Source organism: Equus przewalskii, chromosome 3 (assembly GCF_037783145.1).
Source record: "Equus przewalskii isolate Varuska chromosome 3, EquPr2, whole genome shotgun sequence".
NCBI classification, from domain to species: Eukaryota; Metazoa; Chordata; class Mammalia; order Perissodactyla; family Equidae; genus Equus; species Equus przewalskii.
This window is the reverse complement of record NC_091833.1, coordinates 77607104-77632070: the sequence shown is the minus strand read 5'-3', so window position 1 is coordinate 77632070 and position 24967 is coordinate 77607104. Positions and strand designations below refer to the sequence as shown.

Here is a 24967-nt window from a genome sequence, read left to right as displayed (position 1 = left end):
TGCTGTGGGCTGCACAAGTTGAAGTAGATGAATTGGGACACAGACAGGCAATTGCACGCTTTCTCTTTTGGCTGCCTTAACTGCTGCTTTGGCATCTTCTATACCAGCCAAGTGAAGCCTGAAATTCTAGGATCTGAAGCACTATCTCCAGAGTCATGGCAGATAATATGAATTAATTAATCATTTAATTCCTATTTTCCAAAAAACGTTTTCTGAGTACCTGCTCTATATGAGGCCCAGGACTAGGTGCCAGGTGTACAGTGATAAATAAGGCCTAGATAATGCCCTCAAGAACTGTATGGTCTCCTGGGGAGGCAGCTCATACATGTCCACTTTATTACATTGGGATCAGGGGTATACACGATGCCTTGAAAGCACAGAGAAGGAAATAGTTAGATTTGCCTGTGGAGTTGGAAGACACTTTCTGGTTCCTAGAATATAGTAGCTCCTCAATAAATATTTAGTGAATGTGGGGATGTTTGAGAAGATGGATTCTGGAGCTAGACTGCTTGGAACTGAATTACAGCTCCATCACTTTGTCAGATGTGTGACTTTTGGCAAGTGACTTAACCTCTCTGTGGCTCAGTTTTCCCATCTGAAAAATGGGGCTAATAGTACTGACCTCACCTCATAGGGTTGTTGTGAGGCTGAAGAGTTAATACACATCAGGTCCTTAAAACAGCGTTTGGCACATGATAGATGCACTAAGGGGGCTTGCCGATTACCATAGGCGTTGAACAGGAGATTGTAGGGTAGAGAAAAGAAGAAAGGATAGTGCATGAGATCCTGATTAAAAACACAGGAGTTCCTTTCAGTAACCCACTAAGGGAATGTGCTCTTATTGGAATTATTTTAAAAAGTGGCGCGGGAGCCACAGTTCCGAGCGCTTGTCTGCCTTCCCTTCCCTTGGTCTCACGCTCTCTTCCTTCTGTAACCCTCCCTTTCCTGTACTTCCTGTGCTTCTCCTTCGTTCCTTCTGCTTTTCCATCACTCAGTCCTACTGGCCCTGCCTCCATCTTGTCCTCCCTGCTCCCTCCTCTCTCGTCAGCCCTCTGAGATCTGCTCTTTTCATCCTCTCTTTCTCCTCCCTCCTCATTTCCCTGTATCTGTGTTCTTCCTCCCCTGGCCGGCCCCAGCCAAGCTGGCCTTATACATATTTCTCCAAAGCCTGAAAAACCAGACCCTCCTCTTCTCTGCACCCCCTTCCTCCAACAAGAAGCATGGTAATAGGATTAAAACAGATCGGAACAAAGAAATAAATCTTTTTTTGTTATTGTTGCCTCTCAGGGAAAAGCACCAGTGGGTGTCCTTTGTTGCCAACACAGCCAGGGCTCCCTTATGACATCTGTAGCTTGGGGTGATCGCGGCTTTTGGCCTTCCAACTTTTCACTGTCAAACACGCTAGCAGTTTTCAGGGTTTAAATGGCAGTAATCACATGGACAGAACCACCCCTGCTGACACCCCGAGGGGGACAAAGCCTAGATCCTCAGAAAGACAAAATTCACGAGTTTCCTGCACTCGGAAATGAATGCTCAGGCATGAAGAGTGAGCCCTGGAGCAGGACAGAAGGCCTCGGAGAAGTCTGGCCTGGGCACCTCCTGAGAAGGGCCTTCATTTCTTCTATTCTGCACATGATTCCTGCGTGTTGACTATGTGCCTGACGGCATTCAAGGTTCAGGGGATGTAGTGCTGACATGACAGAAGAGGTCCCTGCTCTCCTGGGATAACTTCTGATGGGAAAGGTAGACCATAAAGGAGTAAAATCACGAATGAGATACTTTTAGCTAGCTACAAGTGCTGTCAAGAAAATAAAATAGAGTAACCAATATAAAGGTCTCGGTGGGGAAGGGTTTGTTTTGAATCACACCATCAGGAAAGTCCTCGCTGAGAGGAGCCCTTTGAACTGGATCCTTGATAACAAGAAGGAACCATGTAAAGACCCGGAGGCCAATGACCCGACATGCAAGAGTCTGGAGAAACAGGCCCTGAGGGATGGAGCTTAGGGACCGAGTGGAGAGGGTGGCATATGATAAAATTGGGGAAGGAGGCAGCAACCAGGACTTGTAAGGCCTTGTAGGCCACGTTTCTGAGTCCCATTGTAAGTCTCAGAGACTGATTAGATGCTTAGATCAGAAAAGGAATTTATTGGAAGGAGTTGAGGTAGCCCAGAGAATTGCCAGGGACAGATGCGGGAAAGTGACAAGAGAAAGGAGACAGCAGCTGGACACTGGCATTGCTGGTGCTTGTGCTGCCATCCCTGCCAGTTCTGGTCACCGGACACCTCCACTGGACTATCATCCAGATGGGTTCCCTGCAGTCACCGAAGCCTGATTTCACTGGTGGGTACATGGATATCTTAGGGTTCTCTGGTGAAACGGAACCAGCAGGATGTGGGATGTATGTGCGTGCATGTGTAGGTACACATACGCATTACATATTATATCCTATTGTGTGTGTGCATGTGTGTCTTTATATATTTACTATTATAGGGAATTGGCTCAAATGGTTATGGAGGCTGAGACATCCCAAGATCTGCTGTTGGCATGCTGGAGACCCAGGAGAGCCGATAGTGTAAGTTCCAGTCCGAGTCCAAGTCCGAGGGCAGGAGAAGACCACCGTCCCAGTTCGAAGACAGGAAGAGAGAGTGAATTCTCCCTTACTCAACCTTTTTTTCTGCTCAGCCTTCAGTGATTGGATGAGGCCCACCTCCATCGGGGCGAGCTGTCCGCTTTACTCAGTCTATAGATTCAAATGCTAATCTCATCCAGAAACACTCAGACAGACACACCCAGAACCATGTTTAACCAAATATCTGGGTACCCAGTGGCCCAATCGAGTTGACATGTAAGATGAACCATCACAGTGGGCAAGTACAGCTGATTGGCTGAGTGGTCACTTGTCATTTCTCGAGGACAAAAAAGCCCGGGAAATGAGTGCCTGAAGTATTCTTGAGTGGGAAGTAGAGTGTATACCCAACAAAACTCAAAAGTCAGGGAATTTCCCAATGTAGAAAGTGAGTTCGGATTCTGGATAACCAAAGAAATGGCAGGTGTCTACTCCGTGATGGCAAGAGTTAGCTTTTTATTTAAGTGCAATGGGAAGTCATTGGAGGACTTTAAACGGGAAGTGATATGATCCGATTTATATTTCTGAAAGGTCCCCCTGGCTGCTGGGTGGAGACGGATGGTAAGGAGGCAAGAGTGAATGTCAAGAGGTAGTGCTGACTTGACCAGCGTGGTTGCGGTGAAGGAGGTGAGAGAGGGGTTAGATTCAGGATTCTGTCTGGAGGTGAAATGAACAGGACTTGCTCATGGATTAGATGTAAGGGACTAGGGAATGGGGATAATCAGGGGTGATTTTAGTTTTTCAATGAAACAATTTGGTGGCTAATGCAAGTTACTGGATGGAGAGTCTGGGGGCTGGGGGAAGGAAGGGAAAAATCAATAGTTCATTTCTGACATGTTAATTTTGACATGGAAGAAATGCCTATTAATAATCCAAGTGACAATATAAAGTAGACATTTGGATATTGCAGATATGATTCAGAAAAGAGGTCAAGGTTGGAGATAGAAATTGACAAGATGGACTTTGGAGCCAGACGGCTTTGCTTTGATTTTTGGTTCTCCTAATTACTAGCTGTGTGAACGTGAGCAAGTTGCATGCGCTTTTGAGCTCTGGGGTCCTCAGTTATAAAACAGGGGTGTGTTAGTTCCCTAGAGCTGCCATAACAGAGTACCACAAACTGAGTGGTTTAAAACAACAGAAATTTATTCCCTCACAGTTCTAGAGTCTAGAAGTTCAAAATCAAGGTGTAGGCAGGGCCGGGCTCCTTCTGAAGGCTCTGGGGAAGAATTCTTCCTTGCCTCTTCCTGGCTTCTGGCGGTCGCAGGCGATCTTTGACATTCTTTGACATGCAGCTGCATCACTCCATTCTCTGCCTCTGACATTGTGGCATTCTCTTCCCCCCTCTCTGCATGTCTCCATGTGTCTGTGTCTCTGTGTTCAATCTCCCTCTTCTTTCTCTTATAAAGAGACCAGTGGCTGGGTTAGGGGCCAGCCCTAACCCAGTATGACTTCATCTTAGCTTGATTGCACCTGCAAAGTCCTATTTCCCAAATAAGGTCACATTCGCACTTACCCGGGGTTAGTTATTCAAAGTATCTTTTTAGGGGACACAGTTTCAACCCACATCAAGAGATATGATTCTAACTCTCTGGTGAATAATTATTGCTCAATAAATGACTACTCTTATTTTTTTTCTTCTCCTTGGTGTGGACTTCATGGGAAGCTGTTGTGTTGGATAGTTCCGAATATATTGGTAGAAGGGACCCCCTCTGCCACACATGCTTCCGTAGCACAGTGAGTCTGACTCCTTAAGAAGGAGATGGAACTCTTACAGCACTATTGTCTTTGTACATAGTTGTCATCTGGAACCTTTTGCATTGTGTTGGGCTTCAGTCAAGAAGCATTTGTAAAATAAATATTGGTTGAATTATTTTGTTCTTATATTGTTACCTTCTTGTCGTCCCTTTTGGAATTCAGGTAGCATATATGTTCTCCACTTTCTAGCACTACCCTCAGTGCCTAAAACAGGACTGTCACATGGTAGGTGTTCAATGATTGAACTGATAAATGATGAGAAAAGCTATGCAAGTGTCACAGACATTCAATTTTCCCAGACTTAAGATGACTTGTAAGTCATTGCTAATTCTACAGGCAGCAATTTGATAGGGTTGCTGGGGACCCCCTTTTTCATTAAATCTAGCTGTATGGCTGGAAGTGGAATCTTGTCAGGAACCACATAGAATGGGCCATGCAGGCTATTCAGTCATTTATTCATTCATGTGTAACTCTTGTAAACTCAGAGGCTATGTTATCTATTATCAGTGCATTGAAGTTGTCCAACAAGTTAATGTCGTTTTAAAAAACATTTTATCTGGAAATATCTTTAAACTTAGAGAAAATGTGCAAGAATGAGAATAGAACACAAAAACAGCCAATATCCTTTACTCAGATTCACCAGTTGTTAACATTCATCTCATTTGCCTTCTGTTTACTCTCTCCTCTCTCTATATATATATTCAATATAGTCTAATATATTAATTGTTTCCTTTATGATTATTACTCTTTGTTTTGTGTTTAAGAAATAGTTTCCTCCTTTACAGCCATGAAGATATTTTCATATTTTATCTTCTAGAAGCTTTATTGTTTTACCTTTCACATTAAAACTATAATCTACCTGGAATTGATTTTTTTTTTATGTGGTGTAAGAGTCAAGTAGCATTTTTTTCCATATGGATATTTCATTGACATGGCTCCACGTATTGAAAAGAGCACGACTCCCCACTGCTCTATTTTGCCACTTTCATTGCCAATATAGCATCACTATATGTGTAGATCTATTTCTGTGCTCTTGATTATGTTCCTTGGGTTTATTTGTATATCCTTGTGCAAACATCACACTTTATTTATCTTTTTTACCAGGGCTTTAGAATAAGTCTGGATGTCTGGTAATTTAAGTTCTCTAAATTTGAACCTCCTCACAATTTGAGGGGGGCAGTTCTTGACCCTTTGTATTTTCACATAAAATTTAGAATTGCCTTGGCAGTTTTTAACAAAATTAACTGCTGGGATTTTGATTGACATTGCATTGTCTATAGATCAATTTGAGGAGACTGACATCTTTACAATGTTGATTTTCTGGTTCATGAAAATTGGCATACTCTTCCATTTATTTACGATTTCTTTAATTTCTCTTAGTTACATTTGATAATTTTCAGGATGTAGATCTCGGACAGCTTTTATAAGATTTAGCCCTAGGTATTCGATTGTTTTGATGTTACTGTAAACGACATCTGAAAAAAAATTTATTTGTTAATTGTGGCTGGTATATAAAAATACAAATAATCTTTTATGTTGATCTCATATTCAACAATCTTACTAAATTAACTTATTATTTATAATAATTTATACGTAGATTTCTTGGGTACGGATGCAAATCACATCATCCATAAATACTGACAGTTTTATTTCTTGACATCCAATCCTTTCACCATTTATTTCTTTTTGCTACATTATTGCATTTGTTCCGTTATATTGGCTAGGACCTCCAATACAGTGTTGAATAGCAGTAATGAGAGGCACTCTTATCTTGCTCCTGATCTCAAGGTACAGTGTCCTGTAGGACTTTTGTAGATAACCTTCATCAGATTAACAAAGTGTACTTCTATTTCTAGGTTGCAAGAGTTTTTATTGTACATGAGTGTTAAATTTTGTGAAATGCTTTTCCTGCTTCTATTCAGATGATTTATATTATTTCTTCCTTTGTTCCATTAATGTGATGAATCACATCTATTGATTTCCAAATGTTAAATCAACTTTGCTTCTTGGAATAAACCCAGCTTGGTCCTGATGTATTTTTTTTTTATTTTCAATTTGGTAATAATCTCCTTGGAGGTTTGCGTCTATGTTTATGACACAGTCTGGCCTGCATTGTAATGTGCTTGTTAGGATTTACTGTCAAAGTTTTGTTGGTCTAATGAAACAAGTTGCAACATGTTTTCTCTTTTTCTATCTCAGGAAGAGTTTGTATGAGATTGATGCTGTTTCTTCCTTAACGATCTTAAATATTTGGAAGCATTCGCTGATGAAGCCAGCTGGGTCTGAGTTTTCTTTACAGGAGATATTTCACTACAGGTTCAATGACTTCAACAGATATAGGATTGTTTAGATTTTCTATTTACTCCAGGTTCAGTTTTGGTAGGTTTTGTTTTTCTAGCTATTTGTCCAGTTCATCTAAATTTTTAAATTTATTGGTAAAATATTGATCATAACATCCTTTCATTACATTTTCAATGTCTGTAAGGTATAGAGTGACAATCACTTTTTCATTCTTGATATTGGTTATTTGAGCAGTCTCTTTTTCTCTTAATTAGGTTATCAAGAAATCTGAGAATTTTTTAGTCTTTTTGAAGATTGAAGTTTTAATCCTTTGTATTGTACATTGTTTTTCTTTCATTAATTTGTGCTCTTATCTTTATTAGTCCCTTCCTTCTACTTTCTTGATGTTTAAATGGCTCTTCTTTTTCTAATCAAATTGTTTCCTTAATTTCCAAACATTTGGGGATATTTTTGTTATTGATCGCTGGCTTAATTCTACAGTGATCAGAGAACATATTCTATATGATTTCAATCCTTTGAAATTTTTGAAATTTGCTCTGCACCTCAGCATTTGGACACTTAATTACATGTGCATTTGAAAAGTACATTATTCTACAGTTATTGGGCATAGTGTACATATATCTATACATGTATACATATAAATATAACGTTAATTTATATCCATTATCCACTTATGTATTTATATCTATTTATAAATCAGATCAATTTTATTAGTAGTTTTGTTCAAGTCTTCCATATCTGTATTAATATTTTTGCCTGCTTATTTTATCAATAACTAAGAGAGCTGTGTTAAAATCTCCTACCGTGTTTGTGAATTTTCTGTTTCCTCTTTTGGATGGGTCACCTTTGCTCCATAAACGTTGAAGGTTTGCTTTTGCTTCTGCAGGCAGTGACAGTAGAGTTGGATCACTTTCATCCAATGAGTTGATTTGAAGCTGGGTCTGTGTGAGACCTAGTATATTCCCATTTATGCTTCGCTGTTAATATTGTGAAATATTTTTAAATCACTTATACATTAATTCATTTAACAGATATTTCTTGCATGGCTACTATGTACTAGGCACTATAATCGGTGCTGAATCTTCCGTATTCTTCTAAGGGTCATGAGCAGAATGCAACTATTTTTGAGAAGGAATCCCCAGCGCCAAGGTGGATATTTCTTATTTGGTCTCCCCATCTCTCAGTGTTTTCCATTATATATTGTCTTGCCAGATGGATTGCTCTGAAGCATCTCTTTCTTCTCATCACTTCACATGCTCAAAAACTCGCCTTTGTTTCCCAGTGCCTGAAGAAGAGAAGGCTGTTCTTGTCCAGCTGGGAGGATCTGAGGCACCACCTTACGTCTTCTCCAGGGTCTTAACAAAAAGTCTTACCACATGTTTGAGCTGAGTCTACCCTGAGGCCATTTTTAACTGGCAGTGCCTTGGATTTGATCTTTGCTTGAGAACATTTCTTAATTTTGCAGAACATTTTTCAGGCTGGAAAAACTATTTGGGGGTCTTTATATATCCTCTCAATTCTGCATGAAAATAGAACAGTTCTTTCTTTAGTTAAACTCTCTTCTTATCTTATCACAGGCAGCCAGAGGAAACAAGTTGACACTTTTACCATTCTGCCTGGAAATTTCCTTAGCCAACTACTAATTAATTAAATACCTTTTCTGTCTTCCCTGTGACTGTGGGTGACAATTTTGCTGAACTTTCTGCAACTACATCATACAGGTGGCCTTTTCTCTAGGCTCCAGTAAAAGTGTTCTTAGTGTCCATCCAGTCTTTACTAAAAGTATTTCCAAGGCCCTTCTAGTACCTACCTGCCATTTGGTTTCAATGCCACATATTTTCGGCTTTTGATATGGAAGCATCCCATTTCCTGTAGCAATTTCTATTTCTATTGTCTACTGCTGCTTAACAAATCACTACACACATTCGAAGGTTAGAGCAACAACTGTTTATTATTTCTCATGATTCTGTGGCTGATTTGGCAGTTTTTCTGCTTCACAGATAGTATCAGCTATGCTGACGGGGTGGGGGTGGGGGTCGATGAACTGAAATCTCCAGACTTGGTTTGCTCACGTTTCTGGTACCTTGGTGGGGATGGCAGGAAGATTGGGCTTCGCTGAGATGCTGGAATTGCTGGTCCGTTCTCTCACTCTCCATGTGGTCCCAGGACCTCTCCCTCTGCACATGGTCTTTCCAGCAGAGTAGCTGGACTTCTTACATCTGGCTCAAGGGCCAATAGCACTTTATTTCCCACGGCCCACAGATGCCCTCTGAAGGCTCTATTGGGTCCCAGGTCTTTTGGTCATCAGTGAAAAGGCAACAGGAAAGAAAAATGCAGTCAGCATCTCTAACCTCTGCCTGGAGATTAATTCTGCAGTTATTGAAGATTACTGGGGACATTACTGGCTCCTCTTTTTTGAGGCATTTTCTTAAAGAATTTTCACTTTCTAAAAGTGAGTGAACAAAGGATGAGAAGGGAGGGGAAATGGGAATCTGTCGAAATGGATTTGTTTGCAACTCTAAGAATAGGTTTGGAAAGGTAGAATGACTATTAACTAAATGATGTTTTGGTATTTTCTCTGGATTTAAAAATACCTGTACTTATATAGTTCTTATTTTTAAACTAACAAAGCATTTCATCTTTAGTTTTGTAACATCCCCAAAAGGATAAAGAAGATTTCAGTTTTCATTTTAATTTTATTCATCTGGTAGAAGATAAAGAACAGCGAAATAACTTCCCCAACATTATCCACGTAATAAAACTATCCAACTATCTATCTAGTCGTCAATTAACTTAAAAACATTATTCATTCTTTCAACATATATTTATTGATTCCCACTATTTGTCAATGATCAATTTTAATGTATAGTTCCTGATTACCCAGGTCCTGGGTATACAGTAGTAAGAGACCATTCATGAAGCTTATATTCTAGTAGATGAGCAGAAATCAATCAGATAATCACACATATCCAGACCTGATTACGACATGTAACACATAGAAGGAACCATGAATGCATATTGTAGACATACATGATCTATCTTACGAAGTCAGAAAAAGCCTTCCTGAGAAGTGACATTGTGCTAGATGTTAAGCAGATGGAGGACTGGAAGAATGTCCAAGCAGAAGGTAGATCAGGTGCGAGGCTCCAAGGCAGAAGGAGCTCTGCACCTTTGAGAAATGGAGTGAAAGTTGGTGTGGCTGGAGGTTTGACAGCACAGGCAAGGGAGTCATGGATGTGGCTGAGGGGGCAGAAGGAGACCACATCACAGGGGCCTTTACAGGTTGCTCTTAGAGCTGTATGACCTTAGGTAAATCCCTTAGCCTTTCTAAGCCTCAGTTTGCTTGAAATGGGGCTACTTTTCAATATGCTAAAGCTCCAACCCTGACTCTCATCTGGACTCTAAGTCATACGGTGCAATTTGACATATTCAGTTAGATATCCAACAGGCAGCTACAACTCGTTTGCAAAACAGGACTGTTGATTCCTGCGGCTCCATCCCCTGAAACTTCCTCCTTCTCTTCTTCTCCTATTTCAGTGACTACCTCCACTATCCACCCAGTTGCTCAGGTCGAGATCTCAGGAGTTAACCTCCATTGGTCACGTTCCCTCTTTTTTCATGTGAAGTAAGCCTTGTTGGCTATGATGCCAAAATAGATTCCAAATCCAGCCACTTCTCACCATCTCCATTGTCATCACTGTAATCTAAGCCTACGTTTTCTTCTTATCTGGATTATTGCGATGGCCTCCTAGCCGTCTACCTGTCTACTCTTGCTTTCCTACAATCCATCATCCACTCAGCAGCCAGAATGGTCTTTTTAAATGTACATTTTCATGTCATCCCTCTACTTAACAGTCCTATAGTTTCTGACTGCACTTAAAACGAAATGCAAACTCCTGACCATGACATGTCTCCATATGAGCTACTCCCAGCCAGCCTCTCCAAGACTATTTCATCCTGCTTTGCTCACTATGCTCCAGCCACGTCGGCCTTCTGTTTGCTTCTCACACATGGCAAGCTCACTGCTGATCTCTGTGTTACTGAATCCTTCTCATCAGTTAATCTCCAGCTAAAAAATCATATTCTCAGATAGGCCCTCTATTCAATCTGAATCAGGCCCTCCCGAGCCTCCTACTGGATAGTCACCATCCCGTCACCTCTTGTAGTTTCTCAATAGCAACCACTATTCTCTGAAATGAGCTTATCCATTTAGTTATTTCTGCTGCCTTCCAAGCATAAGCTCCACAAGAGCAGGACCTTGTCAATCAAACCTTCCTCACCTAGCAAAGTGTCTGGTGGAGAGCGGGACCACAGTCCAAGTATTTGCTGGCCGGATGAACGAATATGTAGATGAAATCACCTCACAGAAGCCTCCCTCAGCCCAAGAGCCAGGATCAATTTGCCTACACTGCAGGCTCTGGTTTCATGGCTGAGACACACTGAAAACTGCTAGTTCTTGAATTAAGATCAGCATTTTATTAGTGTAGACTCGGTTTCAGTTTTCAGGGCCCAAATCCATTGTCTTTAGTACAATTCAGGGACTGTTCTCAATATCATAGTCTGTAGCAGTCAACCCATCAGAGTTCATTCCATCTTACTGTGCAAGTTCCATAGCAGTGGGTAGCTTATACCCATGATCAACTTTTTATGTATATTTCAGCTTAAAAACAAACATGAAAGGCCTCAGGAAAACCATCTCCCATGGAAGCACGTAAACTTTCAAATGATGGCTTAAAACATCTATAGATTGGCTAACGAGTGAATTGCAATTACAGATTACACATTTGGTTAACAGGGCTTTGTGAGCCCTTTGAAACTTATTTTACTGGGTTAATAGATAATTAGGGTCTTTTATGTAGACATACCATAAATGCTCCTTTGGAGCAATTAAAGTTTGCTGAATGGATCCCGGGCTCCGCTGTTTCTTTGATGCATCCCCCTAGCTCCTATTACGCCAGTCAGAGTAGCAGGGAGAGGCCGGACCTGGTGTTTAAGGAGGGAGCTCTTTTGCATTCAAGGTGGATCCTGGCAGCAGCAGCCTGAGCTGAGGGAGGGGGGAGGGAGGGTTGGTCGTCCACTCCTGGAGGCCGCCCAGCTCCCCCCGCCAGCCTAGGGCACAGAGAAAATTGCTGCTGCTCTCTCACCAGGTGTGCACCACCGACCTGAGTCGATCAGCCTCAGCACATTCTTCTCTAGGCAGAATGCACCATTTTTCAGATTTCAGTTCCAAGTATCTGTTCCCAAGCTGGTCCGAGTCAACACCACCTTTTCTTTTTTCTTTATGACTCCTACTTTGAGAATTACTTTCAAATACTCGTCCCAAAGTTCTACTCATTGTTCAGACTCCGGATAAACATCCTAGATTAGAGCCTGGGCTCTGGAAGCTGACAGATCTGGGTTTGAATCTTGGACCTGGCATTACCAGCTGTGTAATCTTGGGAAAGTTACTAGATCTTTCTGTAAACCAAGAAGAATAATATTCATAGTAGCCAACTTTTAATGGACGCTTGCCAGGTGCTAGGCATCATGCTATTTACATACTTCTTTTTTTCTTAATATCCGCAAGAAACGTTGATTTATTAAAAAGTTGTGATCTCCATTTTAAAGATGACGGAAGTGCCTTGGGAGTTAAATAACTTACCAAAGGCCACGAACCTTACAAGTGACAGAGACAGAGGTCTGGCTCATGTGCTCAACCATTATGCTCTCTTGTCTTCTGTGAACATCCATCTCATAGGGTTGTTTTGTGAATTTGATAAGATACTGTTCATAAAGCACTTAGCACAGAGCTAAGTAAATGCTCAATAAATACATGCTGTTCTCGTTAGTATTCTTCTTTTTATGATTTCCTTGTGAAGCTTTCCTTGACTCCTCCCTGGCCAACTCAGTGACCCCTTCCTTTGGGCTCCCAGCATGTTTGTACTTATTCTCCTCACTAACATTTGAACTGTAATCATTTGTTTACCCATCTGTCTGCCCTACTGGGCTGTGAGTTCCTCAGGGCAGCGATTTTGCCTTATTTGTTCCCAAGCACAGTATAGGAGCTCAAGGGAAATATTTTAACAAATAGCGGTGAGAAGACAGACTTTATCATTCGTGGACAATAGCATGTGCAAAGACCCCGAGTCCCGACAGAGAGCCAGCCCATTTGGGACCGGCTGGTAGAGTAACATGGTTGGAGAAGAGAGGTGGGCAGAGGTGGGCAGTGAGAGGAGGGAAGAATTACAAGCGATGATGCTGGTGAGGTAGGCGGGCCTCATAGGCCATGTTATGGTGTGGACTTTACTTCAAGAGCGATGGGGAACAAGGGAAGTGCTTTAAGCAGGGGAGTCACATGATTGGAACGCTGCTCACCTCAAAACCCTGGAGGGGAATAGAGAGCTTCTAGGAAGTTCCAAGGATGCTGATGGCCAGGTCATCAGTCTACCCACTGGTGAGAAAAGGAAAGTCAAAAGAAAACAGTTATGTTAGACCCTTGATCTCCACAGGTGGCCTCTACCTACTCTGACTGTGCCCCTACCAGATGACCCCTAGTCATTCTGACTTCTCCGCTAGTATAGTTACTGATACTGCAAATCCAGGTCAACAAAAAGGAAGAGGGTTTTAACCAAAACCCCTAGGAAAAGTTGTAGGGTGCATCGGACGCAGCCCTTCCTTCCAAACATCTATAAGCAGTTAAGAGAGTGATGTCTGCTTTGAGTATAGATGAGAACCCTCTGTGTTAGATGCCTGCAGAGCTTTTCTATTTTTTCGTCCCTCAAAATAATCACGAGCCGCTCTGATGCTCCAAAGACATGTGCTCTGTTGATACACACGCCCTTGGGGGTTTCCCTTTGGCTTTGTGCTGTGGAGGAGAAGTCAGTTAGGAAAGAGGACGAAAGGCCAACAGGAGGTGGCTGAGTTTATGAAACCTGAATAAGAAACATGAGCATGTAGGCTCAGTCGAGGGACCGGTGTACTCCTTAGGGGATGAGCTGGGCCTATTTCACTCCTTTCTGAGCTTCTGACTGCCCTGCAGCCCAGTTACAAGCCTTGTAAAAATTGCCTACATGCTGTCCAAAGTCTGCTCCTTCTGCAAGTTTAGCCTAGCAGACTGGAGGAAATGTCTTTTGCTTCGGAGGGGTGATACTGAATCTCATATTTGAAATTTTATAATACAAGACTCAATGGTTTATGAAGCATTTTATATACATTACTGTATATCTTCCCCATATAGATTCTGTGATGCTGTAATTGTGGGTTCCATTTAACAGATGAAAAAACTGAGACTTAGAGAAGTTGAATATATTTCTAAACGTCACAGAGCAATTATGTATGTGGTTGATAAGGACTCAAACTTGAGAGTCACTCAACTTACCAAATATTTCCTTGGTACCTAACATGGTCAGGCAGTGTCTCAAGTGCTGGGAATACAATGTGATCAAAGACATGAGGAATTTTCTCTCGTGGAGTTTACAGTCCAGTTGGAGAGACGCTCATTAGACAAAGAAGTACTCAAAAAAATAGGAAATGATAAACAGAGTTAAGAGCTATGAAAGAAAAACACAAGGTGGTGGGAGAAAATGTAGCAAGGACATAATTTAGATGTGGTGTGTGTTTGTATGCAGGGAGGGTATGTGTGTGCATCGCTGAAGACTGATGATGACATTTGAGACCTGAGAAATAGTGGGAGGAAATTGGGAGAAAAGTAGGGGTAAGAAGTTTCAGCAAGTGACAGCATATATAACGACTCTCAGGCAGGAAGAACTTGATGTGTTTTTTGTTGTTGTTGTTGTTTTCTTGAGAAGATCAGCCCTGAGCTAACTCCTGCCAATCCTCCTCTTTTTGCTGAGGAAGACCGGCCCTGAGCTAACATCCATGCCCATCTTCCTCTACTTTCTGTGTGGGACGCCTACCACAGCATGGTGTGCCAAGCAGTGCCATGTCCACACCCGGCATCCGAACCGGCGAACCCCGGGCCGCAGAAGAAGAATGTGTGAACTTAACCACTGCGCCGCCACCTGGCCAGCCCTGAACTTGATGTGTTTGAAGATCTGGAAAGGGCTGAGTGAGTCAGACTGGAATGGAGTGGGCCAGGAAGAGAGTGGCATAAGATGAGATTAGATTGTCAGTAGGCTTGGCTGGATCATGTAGAGCATTCAGCAGTAGGTTTTACTCTAAATGTGATGGAAAGCACTGGAGGATTTTAAACAGAGAAGTTGACTTTCCATATCAAGATGATCACTCTAAATGCTCAATCAACATTAGATTGTGGGCAGTAAGAATGGAAGCAGGGAGACCAATAAAGAGGAGGATATTGCAACAATCCAGGGGAAAGATGATGGCCCTATATTTTCAAATCCTAGAATTTTTGGCTATGGCATGTGCTATAGTTGTAATTCTAGAAAACTGGTTGACAGTTGAGAAGAGTTCTCATTTGCTATATTTTTTAAATCACCCTTGAGTTTTCTCTACTTACCAGCTGTCAAGGGACAACGGAACCCTTGGCACGTTCAAGAATTGGCAAAGATTCCAGCCACACAGTTCAAGGATTGAGAAGACCATCTCTTCATGATCTAAAAGGCTGATTAAAATGTCCTGCAGGTGACATTTGGAAAGGAAACTGACCACCAGAACTTTTACTAACTTGTCCTCATCCAATAAAGGACACTCTATCACTTTTACTAGCTATGTGACGGTGGACAAGTTAGTTGACCTCTCTGAACCTAATCTACATAATCTGTGAAAGGAGGATAAAAGTGTTACTTTTCTCAAAGAATCATACTAGAATGGCATTAGATTTAGAATTACATTCATATGAAGAGTAAATGAGATAATACGTGTAAAGCACTTAATATGATGCCTAACAGAATAAACATTCTGCTTTCAATAAATAATAACTATATAATTATTAATAATGATACTTTTACAGTATAAATGGAATAAAATTAGATACCAACATCACTTCCGTGGAGTAATTAATTTCTGTCCCCAGGCAAAGTATTGACATGTGTAGCTTAACTTATGAAATGCTACATTTCCTGTCACCCCAAACTATTTTAAAATGCTTTGAAATTCTTGGATGAAAGAAATTATAAAAACATAAAGTATTGTTATTCCAAAGAGAAAGTTTACCCTACAGAGCTAGACTTTCCCTAATGACTATACGCCATCTTTAGAGAAGCCTGTTTTATTATCAAACTGAACAGTTGGCAGTATTGAACACAATTGCAGGATCTGCTTTAAAAATGAAACGTTAATTGGATTTCTAAACGCCATTTGAACTGCAGAGGCAGACCATTCTTCTTCTAGCTCTGAAACCTACTGACTTTCAGCACAGCACAGTTTTCCATCTTTGATAGTCTCCTGATGGCTTCAGGGAAGACTGGGACTAAAGTGTTGGTTTCTCAGTGGAGGAAGAATGTATCACATATCACACGCACAGGACCGCCATTCATCTCTTTCCAATCCTGCTGAAATGACTGCCCTCTGAAAAATCTGTCTGATGAGAGAGTCCTGTAGGGGCAATTCCTGCAATGATCACTCTTTCTAAACCTCAGTGGTCTGAGCTTAATCCAAAGACAACCCAGAAGTTCCTAGACTTACCTAAACTCTACTGGGTAACCAGTATGTCTCCTTGACCCACATGGCTCAGTTTCTAGAGAGACTTATATTCAAAGATTTATAGATCAAACAGCCAAAAGTAATCAAGAGGGAATCTAGCCTCTAAGACGCATCTCTTTAAAAAAAAGGTTGAAGGGATCAAACTTACAACCCGGCCACATTGTTCATATCTCCTCTTTTCTCTCCTCAACTCTCTTACACCCCATATTACTCTGCAGTTCCCATTCACTGCCTCCCCTCCCCCTGCATAAAACCCTTCTTTGTATCCTTTAGCTTTTTGTCCCTCACTCAGTATTTGAATTAACTTGGTTGCTCTCCGCCTTCTTTTCCATAACCTCCACCTGCGATCTGTTCTTTCTTTGCGTGTTATCCCGTTCTGTATTATGGATGTCAAGGGATTCAGTTAACAGAGGCTAAATCTCCACAGGGTACAAAAACATTCCATCCTAAGAAGGGCTTGATATTTGGTCCTATGAACTGCTGAATGTTGTCCTGGAATATAGTGTACTGTGGGTGTGGGACTTGGGTCATTAGGTTCATTGTCGATTGTATTCAGTCCCAGTTTGCACACAGTCCCCTGTCTTCCATGGGGAAGAATTGGAATGGGACAGGCAAGAAAAAGAGGAAGGGAAATGTGAGTGAAGCTGTCTGTGTTGATCCTGATGGAAGCTTAGAAATGAAAACAGTATCTGCCATCAGCTGAGGTGCTAAAGAAGGAAAAAATGGAGGGGAGAGAAAAGGGATGAGAGAGAAGATTGTAAAGGGTCTTAGTGGATGGGGCAAGGGTCAGAGAAGAGAACAAATAAGGTGCAGAGGGAGGTGAGGGACCCTTCCAGAAAGTCCACAGTCAGCAGCTTGATTTCTTCTGGCAGTAGTCACTTGATTCATAGTCCAGGGAATTGAAAGGATTATAGTGACATAGGTGATATGCCAGGAGCAGGTTTCTGATGGGAGATTTGGGACTGTGATAAATAACGTTTCTTGGCAATAAATAGTTGAATTAGCCTTCTAGGAATATGGTCCCAGATAATGAGCAGGTATGACACACTTCTCTGCTATCCACACACATTTTATTATGCTTTAGAAACATACCAAAGGCTCTACCCCAGCTCCTGAGATATCCAAGCCCAGAATATCTGCTTCTGTGGCTGAGCTAATAGAGATTAAACTGAGTTTACTTAGACACTGCCTCTCATTCCAAAGTAGGTCAAGACTCCATGACTGACATTTTGAATGGACTGCCTGCCTTTTTTTAAAGGTTGGAAGAAAGCTTACAGATCTTACAGAAAAACTTCCTCCTTTTACAAATGAAAAAAGTGTGTGTGGGGGGGTGGCCAGCCCCGTGGCATAGTAAAGTCTGATGTGCTCTGCTTCAGCAGCCTGGGTTTGTGGGTTCAGATCCCAGACACAGAACTACACCACTCATCAAGCCATGTCATGCCGGTGGCCCACATAAAAAATATAGGAAGATTAGCACAGATGTTGGCTCAGGGCTAATTTTCCTCAGCGGAAAAAAAAGAGGAAGATTGGCAACAGATGTTAGCTCAGAGTGAACCCTCCTCACCAAAAAAAAGAAAAAAAAAATAGATGAGGAAACTGAATTCAGACTGTTTAAAATGCACAGATAGCAGGGAGAGAGACCTCCTGCTTCAGACACTATTGCGGGTGGAATGTTTCTGTCACCCTAACAGGCTGCCTCCTTCTTACTTGAGTGAATGGTTTTCTTTACCTTAGTTCCAAGCTCTGCAGTGCTGCTAAAGATGGACAGCTCAAAGTGGAGCCATTTTGACTCGTTGATGCTTGTTTAATATTGTCAACAAAGAGGCCTTCATAGAGTCCACCATGACAGAATCACTCAAAAGGCAAATTGCACAGTAGAGAGACCACTCAAGAGTCAGGGAGGAAGTGAAGGTAGAAAAGTGAGAAGTAAAGGAATTTTCTTCCACTGGGTCTTCCCTCCTGCTTCATACCTTTGGTTGCTCCTTCCCCCAGGGTGGCCTTTGATGCCCACTTTAGTGGGAGCTTCAGGAGGGAGATGATATGGTATAGTGGTACCCACACATTGTCATGCTTCCGGCTGATGGGTAGCCAAATAGGGCAGGTCAAATAGCTTCCTTCTCCCACTTCAGCTCCCACTAAAGACCCCTCTTTAGTATGTACTGCCTAGATACCCCAAACACTGTGAGCTCCAGGAAACCCCAAGAGGAGTCTGGTCTATATCTCTTCGGACAAAATTTTCTGCCTGTGTGATAGGATAAAAGCCTTAATAATACATAAATATTCCCAATATCTCTCTTAGCATCGCCCTCCCCCAATTAAGAGGGTGCTATCTTCGGCGGCTCAGTTTTTTCCCTCTCCCATGGATCACCTCAGGGGACCAACGAGGGTTCTCACTTTATCATAGATTGTTCCAAAGTTCTACAGACTACCCAATGCAGCACTGTAATATTCGCCTTCCCTCACTCCCTGATTGGCTTGCTTCTCCAGAACTCCCTACTTTCTGCTCCAAGTTATCCTTTTCTCCTTTTTTAAATCATTAGGTCAAAATTCACTTTCTTCAATCAGACAAACGCAAATGAGGAAAACTCATAGACTTTTTCTTCCACCCACAGGCGAGCATGGCTTCAAGACAGCTCAGCATTGGTAGTGGGAAGTGCCTCAGAGAACGGAACCTCATCCAATAACACCAGGCTGTTGTTCAGATCACACGCTGTGAATTGATTTATTGTTTGAAGTGATGAAAAACGGTGTTGGGAGACTCAAGGAGAGTTTGGCTCTGCAGCGATGCCCCCGCAGTCAGGGAACAACGTTCTGAGCGATCAGGAGCTAAGAAACGTGGGGTTATTTTGATAGCTGTCAGCAGGAATTGGCTAGAGTCTGTATGTTAAATAAATACAAACTGCCTATTTAATTATTTAACAACGAGAACAAATGTCCCACTGTTGGCAAGTGGAAAACAGTCAACGCTCAAACTATGTAAAATCCCGTCTTGTTCCCATGATGTGATCTGACCCTGCTTGCACCCACAGCCTTGCCTTCAACCCTCCGGGGCATCTTATCGCTGTTTTATTGGAGTTGGAACGCAGCTGGAATTGGAGTACAAATCTCCTAAAGCAAGGAAGGGCTGGAGAAACGAGAGTAAGTTAACCCCCAAATGGGTTCCAAGGCGACCGCTGTGTTGAAACTTCACTTGGGTTCTATTGGCTATTTTTCTTTTTGTTTTTCTGCCTCTGCCAAATTGTTGATGTCCTTGCCTCCTGAAAACTGCTGAATTTGAGCAACCAGAGGCAGGAAGTCCCTCCTTTACTTAGGAATGACTACAGCAAGAATTCAAGTTCTTTGTTTTTGAGAATATAGCGGTCGTGCTGTATTGATTTTACTATTTGCCTAAAAAGACCCTCAAGGCTAATTTATAGAACCACATGGAAGGAGGCTGAGCTTGCTAGAATTTATATGACCCGGAGGTTGAACACCAGAAAAGGATTTGATCCTAGCTCACACCAACAACCTTTTGTATTTATTGTGTGTGTATAAATATAAACAAAAGCTGGCTTTTGTGATACAGTAAAAGTGTTGCCATGTCATATATACATTTTTAAATTCTAAACCTCGAAGACAATGATAAGCATTTGACATAAAAGTGGGTATTTACAGTTAAGATTAATCGAATAGCCAATACTAATCTGTAAAAGTGAAAAAGAAAGGGGGTAGAAGAGAGAAGTAGAGGAGGAGAAGAGAGAAAGGAAGGGGAGCAGAGAAAAGAGAAAAGAAACATCAAGACTAGGAGAGCAGTGAGAGGCAGAACTAAGCTCGTGCTTCTTGCTGTTATCTTCTGTGACCTTAAACGGCAGGAAACAAATGGGAGAGCGTGTCTGTGCGCAGATTTCCGATTCTAGAGTATGTTACAGTCTTAGTGTTTATTAGGCAGACTGAACTTTAACCTCGTCTTCCATGAAGTCCTTATCTTTGGATTTGGGCTGAGAATTATGATTTAACTTTGTGAAATTGGTACTTTTGGGGGAACCTCCTGCCTCATCTGTACCTAGTGAAACCCTCAACACTGGTGGCTTTTGTTTCCAGATTCTCAGTGGAAACAGCACACGGACTGTCATTAGCAGCTGTTCCTCTTGATTTCTCATCTCAAAGGCCGCTTCCTCAGGCCAGACCAGACGTCTCTTATACATTCTCATGACCCCCTACTTTGCCTTGGTAGCACTTACTGCAGACTCCAATTATATAGTTATGCTGTGATTATTTATTTAATGTTTTCTTCCCAACTAGACTGTAAGTGCCATGAGAGCTGAGGCCATGTCTGGATCCCTTAGCCTTGTTGATATAGCACCTACACACAGTGCCTAGTACCTAGCAATTGCTCAAGAAACATTTGTTGAGTGAATGATTATAGTACTATATATAGAGACATATGTATATCCATATATGTTGATAGTACTATAAGTAGGATGTATAAATATATGTAATATCGTGTGTATACTCATAGAGTGCATATATATAATATAGTGTGCATACACGGGCACATATCCAGTATTCACTTAATTTCTCTGAGCCTCATTTACTCACCAATGAAGTGAAAGTTAGTGTAAGGCTCTTTGCGTACCCAAAGCACTAGACCAGTAGGAGTCAGGACAACCTTTCATTTGAGACCCTTTGATAGAGACCCCAACAAATGCCTTACATGCTTATAGACTACATTTAAGCATCTCTCAGTCAAGCTCTTTCTTTGCGCAAGCCAGCCCATCATTCAAATAGCTCTAAATTTAGGGTCATTTCCAAATATAGTACACTTCCTGTGCAATTCCTCCCCCGAAAGACGGCCGAATCCGACCAGAAGTGGGGCTAATGCTTCTTATTAGCCCAGTTGCATTTCTGTCTCCCTCTTGGGTGCAGTGTGTGAGCTGATTGGGGGCCCACGTGACTGTGTTCACGTCCAAGCTCAGGAGAATGAATTTTTCAAGCATGATTTGCAAGTCACGCTATCACATGGCTCCTGAGTCCAGCTGTGTTGCAGCTGCCGCCTCCCCTGCATCCGTTCGTCTTGCACTTGGATCAAGAACACGAGCACATTTGCCTGAACTGATTTGCTCTTGGCCCAGCTGTTTGTTCCCCATTGTCATCAGGATGTTTACAGACCTGCTGTTTTCGCTGTTCTTGTTTCGATACCACACTTGGGTCTGAAGAGCATTTTGCCACAGGACCCTGGCTGAAGCAGGCAATTTGGCTAGCTTTTCTGTTACTAAAACTTCTCTAGGGCATTTGTTCCAAACCTTCTGATCTAAGTATCCCCCTGCATATTTCTACAATGGTAACAAGAAGAGGGACCAGAGCTATGTATTTTGTTAAAGAGGGGCCACAAGTGTCATTTTTGGCTTGCTAATCTTATCACATGATTAGTCTAACCATTTGGACAAGAAAGCAATTTCAACCTGAGACAAAGGCAGATTAGAGGAAGAAATTCATTCTTCCTCCTCTTATTTGGAATAATTGGGTAAATATATTTTCCCTTCCCAGAAAGTTATTTGGACTGTTCCCAAAGCACGCTGATACCTGTCAGTCACCAACAGGTATTCCGTGGCCAGGAACGGTCCCAGGAGAAGAGGAGGCAGCGGGTGTGATGGTGTAGACAACAGCCTGGCGGGCCAGATGAGGGTCTGGGGCTGGCACACCCCTACCTATGAGCACGTGAGTGACTCACTTACTCTCTATGGGACTCAATTTCTTCCTATTCATAACACGCACAATTTATTATTATACTAAAACCTGTAATTAAAAATCTGCTTCAGAAGTACACATTTGTGGACTCAACCCAAAGATCCTGTTTCAGAGTGTCTGAAGTGGGACCCAAGTCTGTATATTTTGATGTGTCACAGCACAAGGTCAGCGTTTCCTTGTGTCTCCCCTACAACTAACATGAGCCATCTGAACCAGGATATTTTACATTTTTAATGAAATGCTCTTTCCTGATTAAAAAAAAACAAAACATGATTCTGATTTCCCAGTAGCTCAAAGCTCAAAAAGAAGAGATTTCCCGGTAGCTCCTAGCATTAAAATGTGCACCCCCTCCCCCTGTGATGGGCTGAGACTACAGAGGTGCGCCGTCTGGTACAGTGGCCAGGACCACACGCAGCTGGTGAGCGCCTGAAATCGTGGCTAGTCGGAATTGGGATGTGCTGTAAGCAGAAGGTGTGCATCAGATCTCAAAGATTTAGTATGAAAAAGGGGATGTAAGATATCCAATTAATAATTTTTGGATTGATGACATGTTGAAATGGTAGTATTTTGGATATGATGGGTTAAAGAAAATACATTATTAAAGTTCATTTCACCTGTTTCTTTTTACCTTTTTTTTAATGCGGCTACTAGAAAATTGAAAATTCCATGTGTGGCTTGCATTATGTTTCTGTCGAATGGCATTGCTATCAAGCACAAGGCAATTTTTTGAGAGCACATGCCCATGAGGCTAGAACCCCAATGCAGACTCTATCATAGTAGCCTTACAAAGTGATCCAGGGTCACGGCTGGTCCTGACCAGACCCCAGCTCCTAGTTTCCATTTTGACTGCTGGAAATTTACAAATGAGGGATTGAGAAGTGGTTGAACAGACAATGGGAACGCATCGTTTCCTACGTCAGTGGGTCCTCTCCTTGATGCACATTTCCTGCCTCGTTCCAGCTCTATTTAAGAGTAGAGGAGCTTGACTCATTCGCTTTATAGACGCAGCCTTCCCCGCTCTCCCAACGCAGTCTTCTCACTCTCCGCTTCACCCCTTGACCTAGCCCAACAGCAGGCTGTTCCCTTGATGCTATGACAACTATTAAATTAGAAAAAAATTATAATATAAAATTAGAAAAAAATAATATCCATTACAGGAAAGGCGTGGTGAAATTGGGACACTTCTATATTTTTGACAGTAGCAAAAATTATAGCCCCTTTGGAAACGAATATGACATCATGTTTCAAGAGTCAGAAAAAATGTTCTTACTCTGATTCAGTAAAACCCCTTCTGGGAATTTGTCTAAAGGAAACACTCAACAGAAGCAAGAAAATGTATGAAGATACTCAACGCAGCATTATCTGTACTACAAAATTAGAAGGCATTTAAACACCTAATCATTGAGGAACAGTTAAGAAAATTACTCTGCAACAATTCAATATAATATTATGCATTCATTCAAATTTATAATTATGAAAACTATATACAACATAGAAAAATGTTTACAAGATAACGTTAGATTTTGTAAAGTAGAACACATAAATTGCATGTAGATTATGATTGCACGATAACAATTATGCATGCATATGGGAGAAGATTTAGAAGAAATGCACAAAAATGAAATCTCTGTGTTATGGTTATTAGGAAATAAATCAGAGCATTCTAACCAGGAAACTTCTGGTTAATACTTCTGATGGGATGCAGAGATGGGCTCCCACGGTGTTCATAAATCAAGTGAAAATAGATAATATTTTGTGTGGGCTATGCGTAAAATGTATTTTTTGTGTGTGAAGTGGGAGCATAGTTTTCATCAGATTCTCAGAGGAGTTTAATTATCACTTTCCTCCCAAGTTAAGAACCAGTGCTCATTGATTGTGCAATTATTTTATTGTTTTAATAATTAAAAGAACGTGAGGTGAATTCACAAGTAGGCTTGAGGAAGACGAAGAGCCCCGAGGTGAGGACAAGTCTAACCCTGGCAGAACTTGCGAGGGGGAAATAGGAACGCTTCTGGGCCCCCACATCTTCCCATTCATAACTCTGATCCCATCCTTACCCAGTCTCTCCCATCTCAAGGGCGCAACACGTCTCCTTTTGACCATCCTTCCCCTTCTCCTCCTCATTCCCTACTCCTCTCTAATGTCGTAATCAGGCCAACTTGCCCAGCTTCAGCCCTCTCTAGCCCTCGACTCTAAGAAACACATCCGGGCTCGATGCCCTGCAGTGCTAATGGGTTAGCCTCCCAGGGAAGCTTCGCCTTTCAACAGGTGCCTTGAAGGAACAATACCTTACCCCAACGGAGGGCTGGCACAGGTGGGTATCAAACGCCAGGAGAGGGCCAGAGAGAGACTGCATGGGGGTACCGACTGCTCTGCATCCCTCGGACCACGTCGGGGCCACCTGCTTCATCCCACACACACATGGCCATTTGAAGGATTCCCGGCCTTGGAGGAACATCATTTGAGGAGTCCTAGCATTGTTTTCTCTCCTCTGGGCCAATAGAAGAAAACTCCAGTCAGGGTCGTTTTAAAGACCCCTTGAAATAAAAATCTGGCAAAGATCTGAGCTTTCAGGCAGGATTCTTGTCCATCTACCTTGATCGTGTCTGGATTCAGTCACTCCCCATCCCACCCTTCCTCTGTTCGTCCAGTGCATCGTTGCTGGGTTTTTGCAGTCACTGGTGGCGTTTGGGGTTGGGAAGATTTTCTGAGTCTCTCACTCTCGACACCATACACAGTCTCCAGGACTTCCTCGTGCTGCAGTCTTGGCCTAACTCATGGAATGACACTTCTTTAATGTTTTCTATTTAGCCTGTTTGCCCGGAAGAGAGTAGATATTCTGAAATGGACACCTATAAATGAGCTGAAGATGAAAGGAAAGAAATGAACCTTTTTTAAAAAGTAGCGCAGTAGCTCCCCCCTTGAAGAACTGCCAGCTTCGTCCCGTGCTCACTT

At 42.0% G+C, this 24967-nt stretch overlaps 1 protein-coding gene across 3 annotated transcripts in view; it reads left to right on the top strand.

Moving 5' to 3' along the window:
• KIT (KIT proto-oncogene, receptor tyrosine kinase) overlaps positions 1-23682 on the top strand; it is a 119218-nt gene extending 95536 nt beyond the window's left edge. For all 3 annotated transcript variants that reach the window (XM_070612888.1, XM_070612889.1, XM_070612887.1), the window contains exon 21: positions 18898-23682. In XM_070612888.1, coding sequence (XP_070468989.1) covers positions 18898-18969 — 72 coding nt within the window. In that variant the 3' untranslated portion in view covers positions 18970-23682. The remainder of the gene's footprint in view (positions 1-18897) is intronic.
• Positions 23683-24967: the final 1285 nt, after the last annotated feature.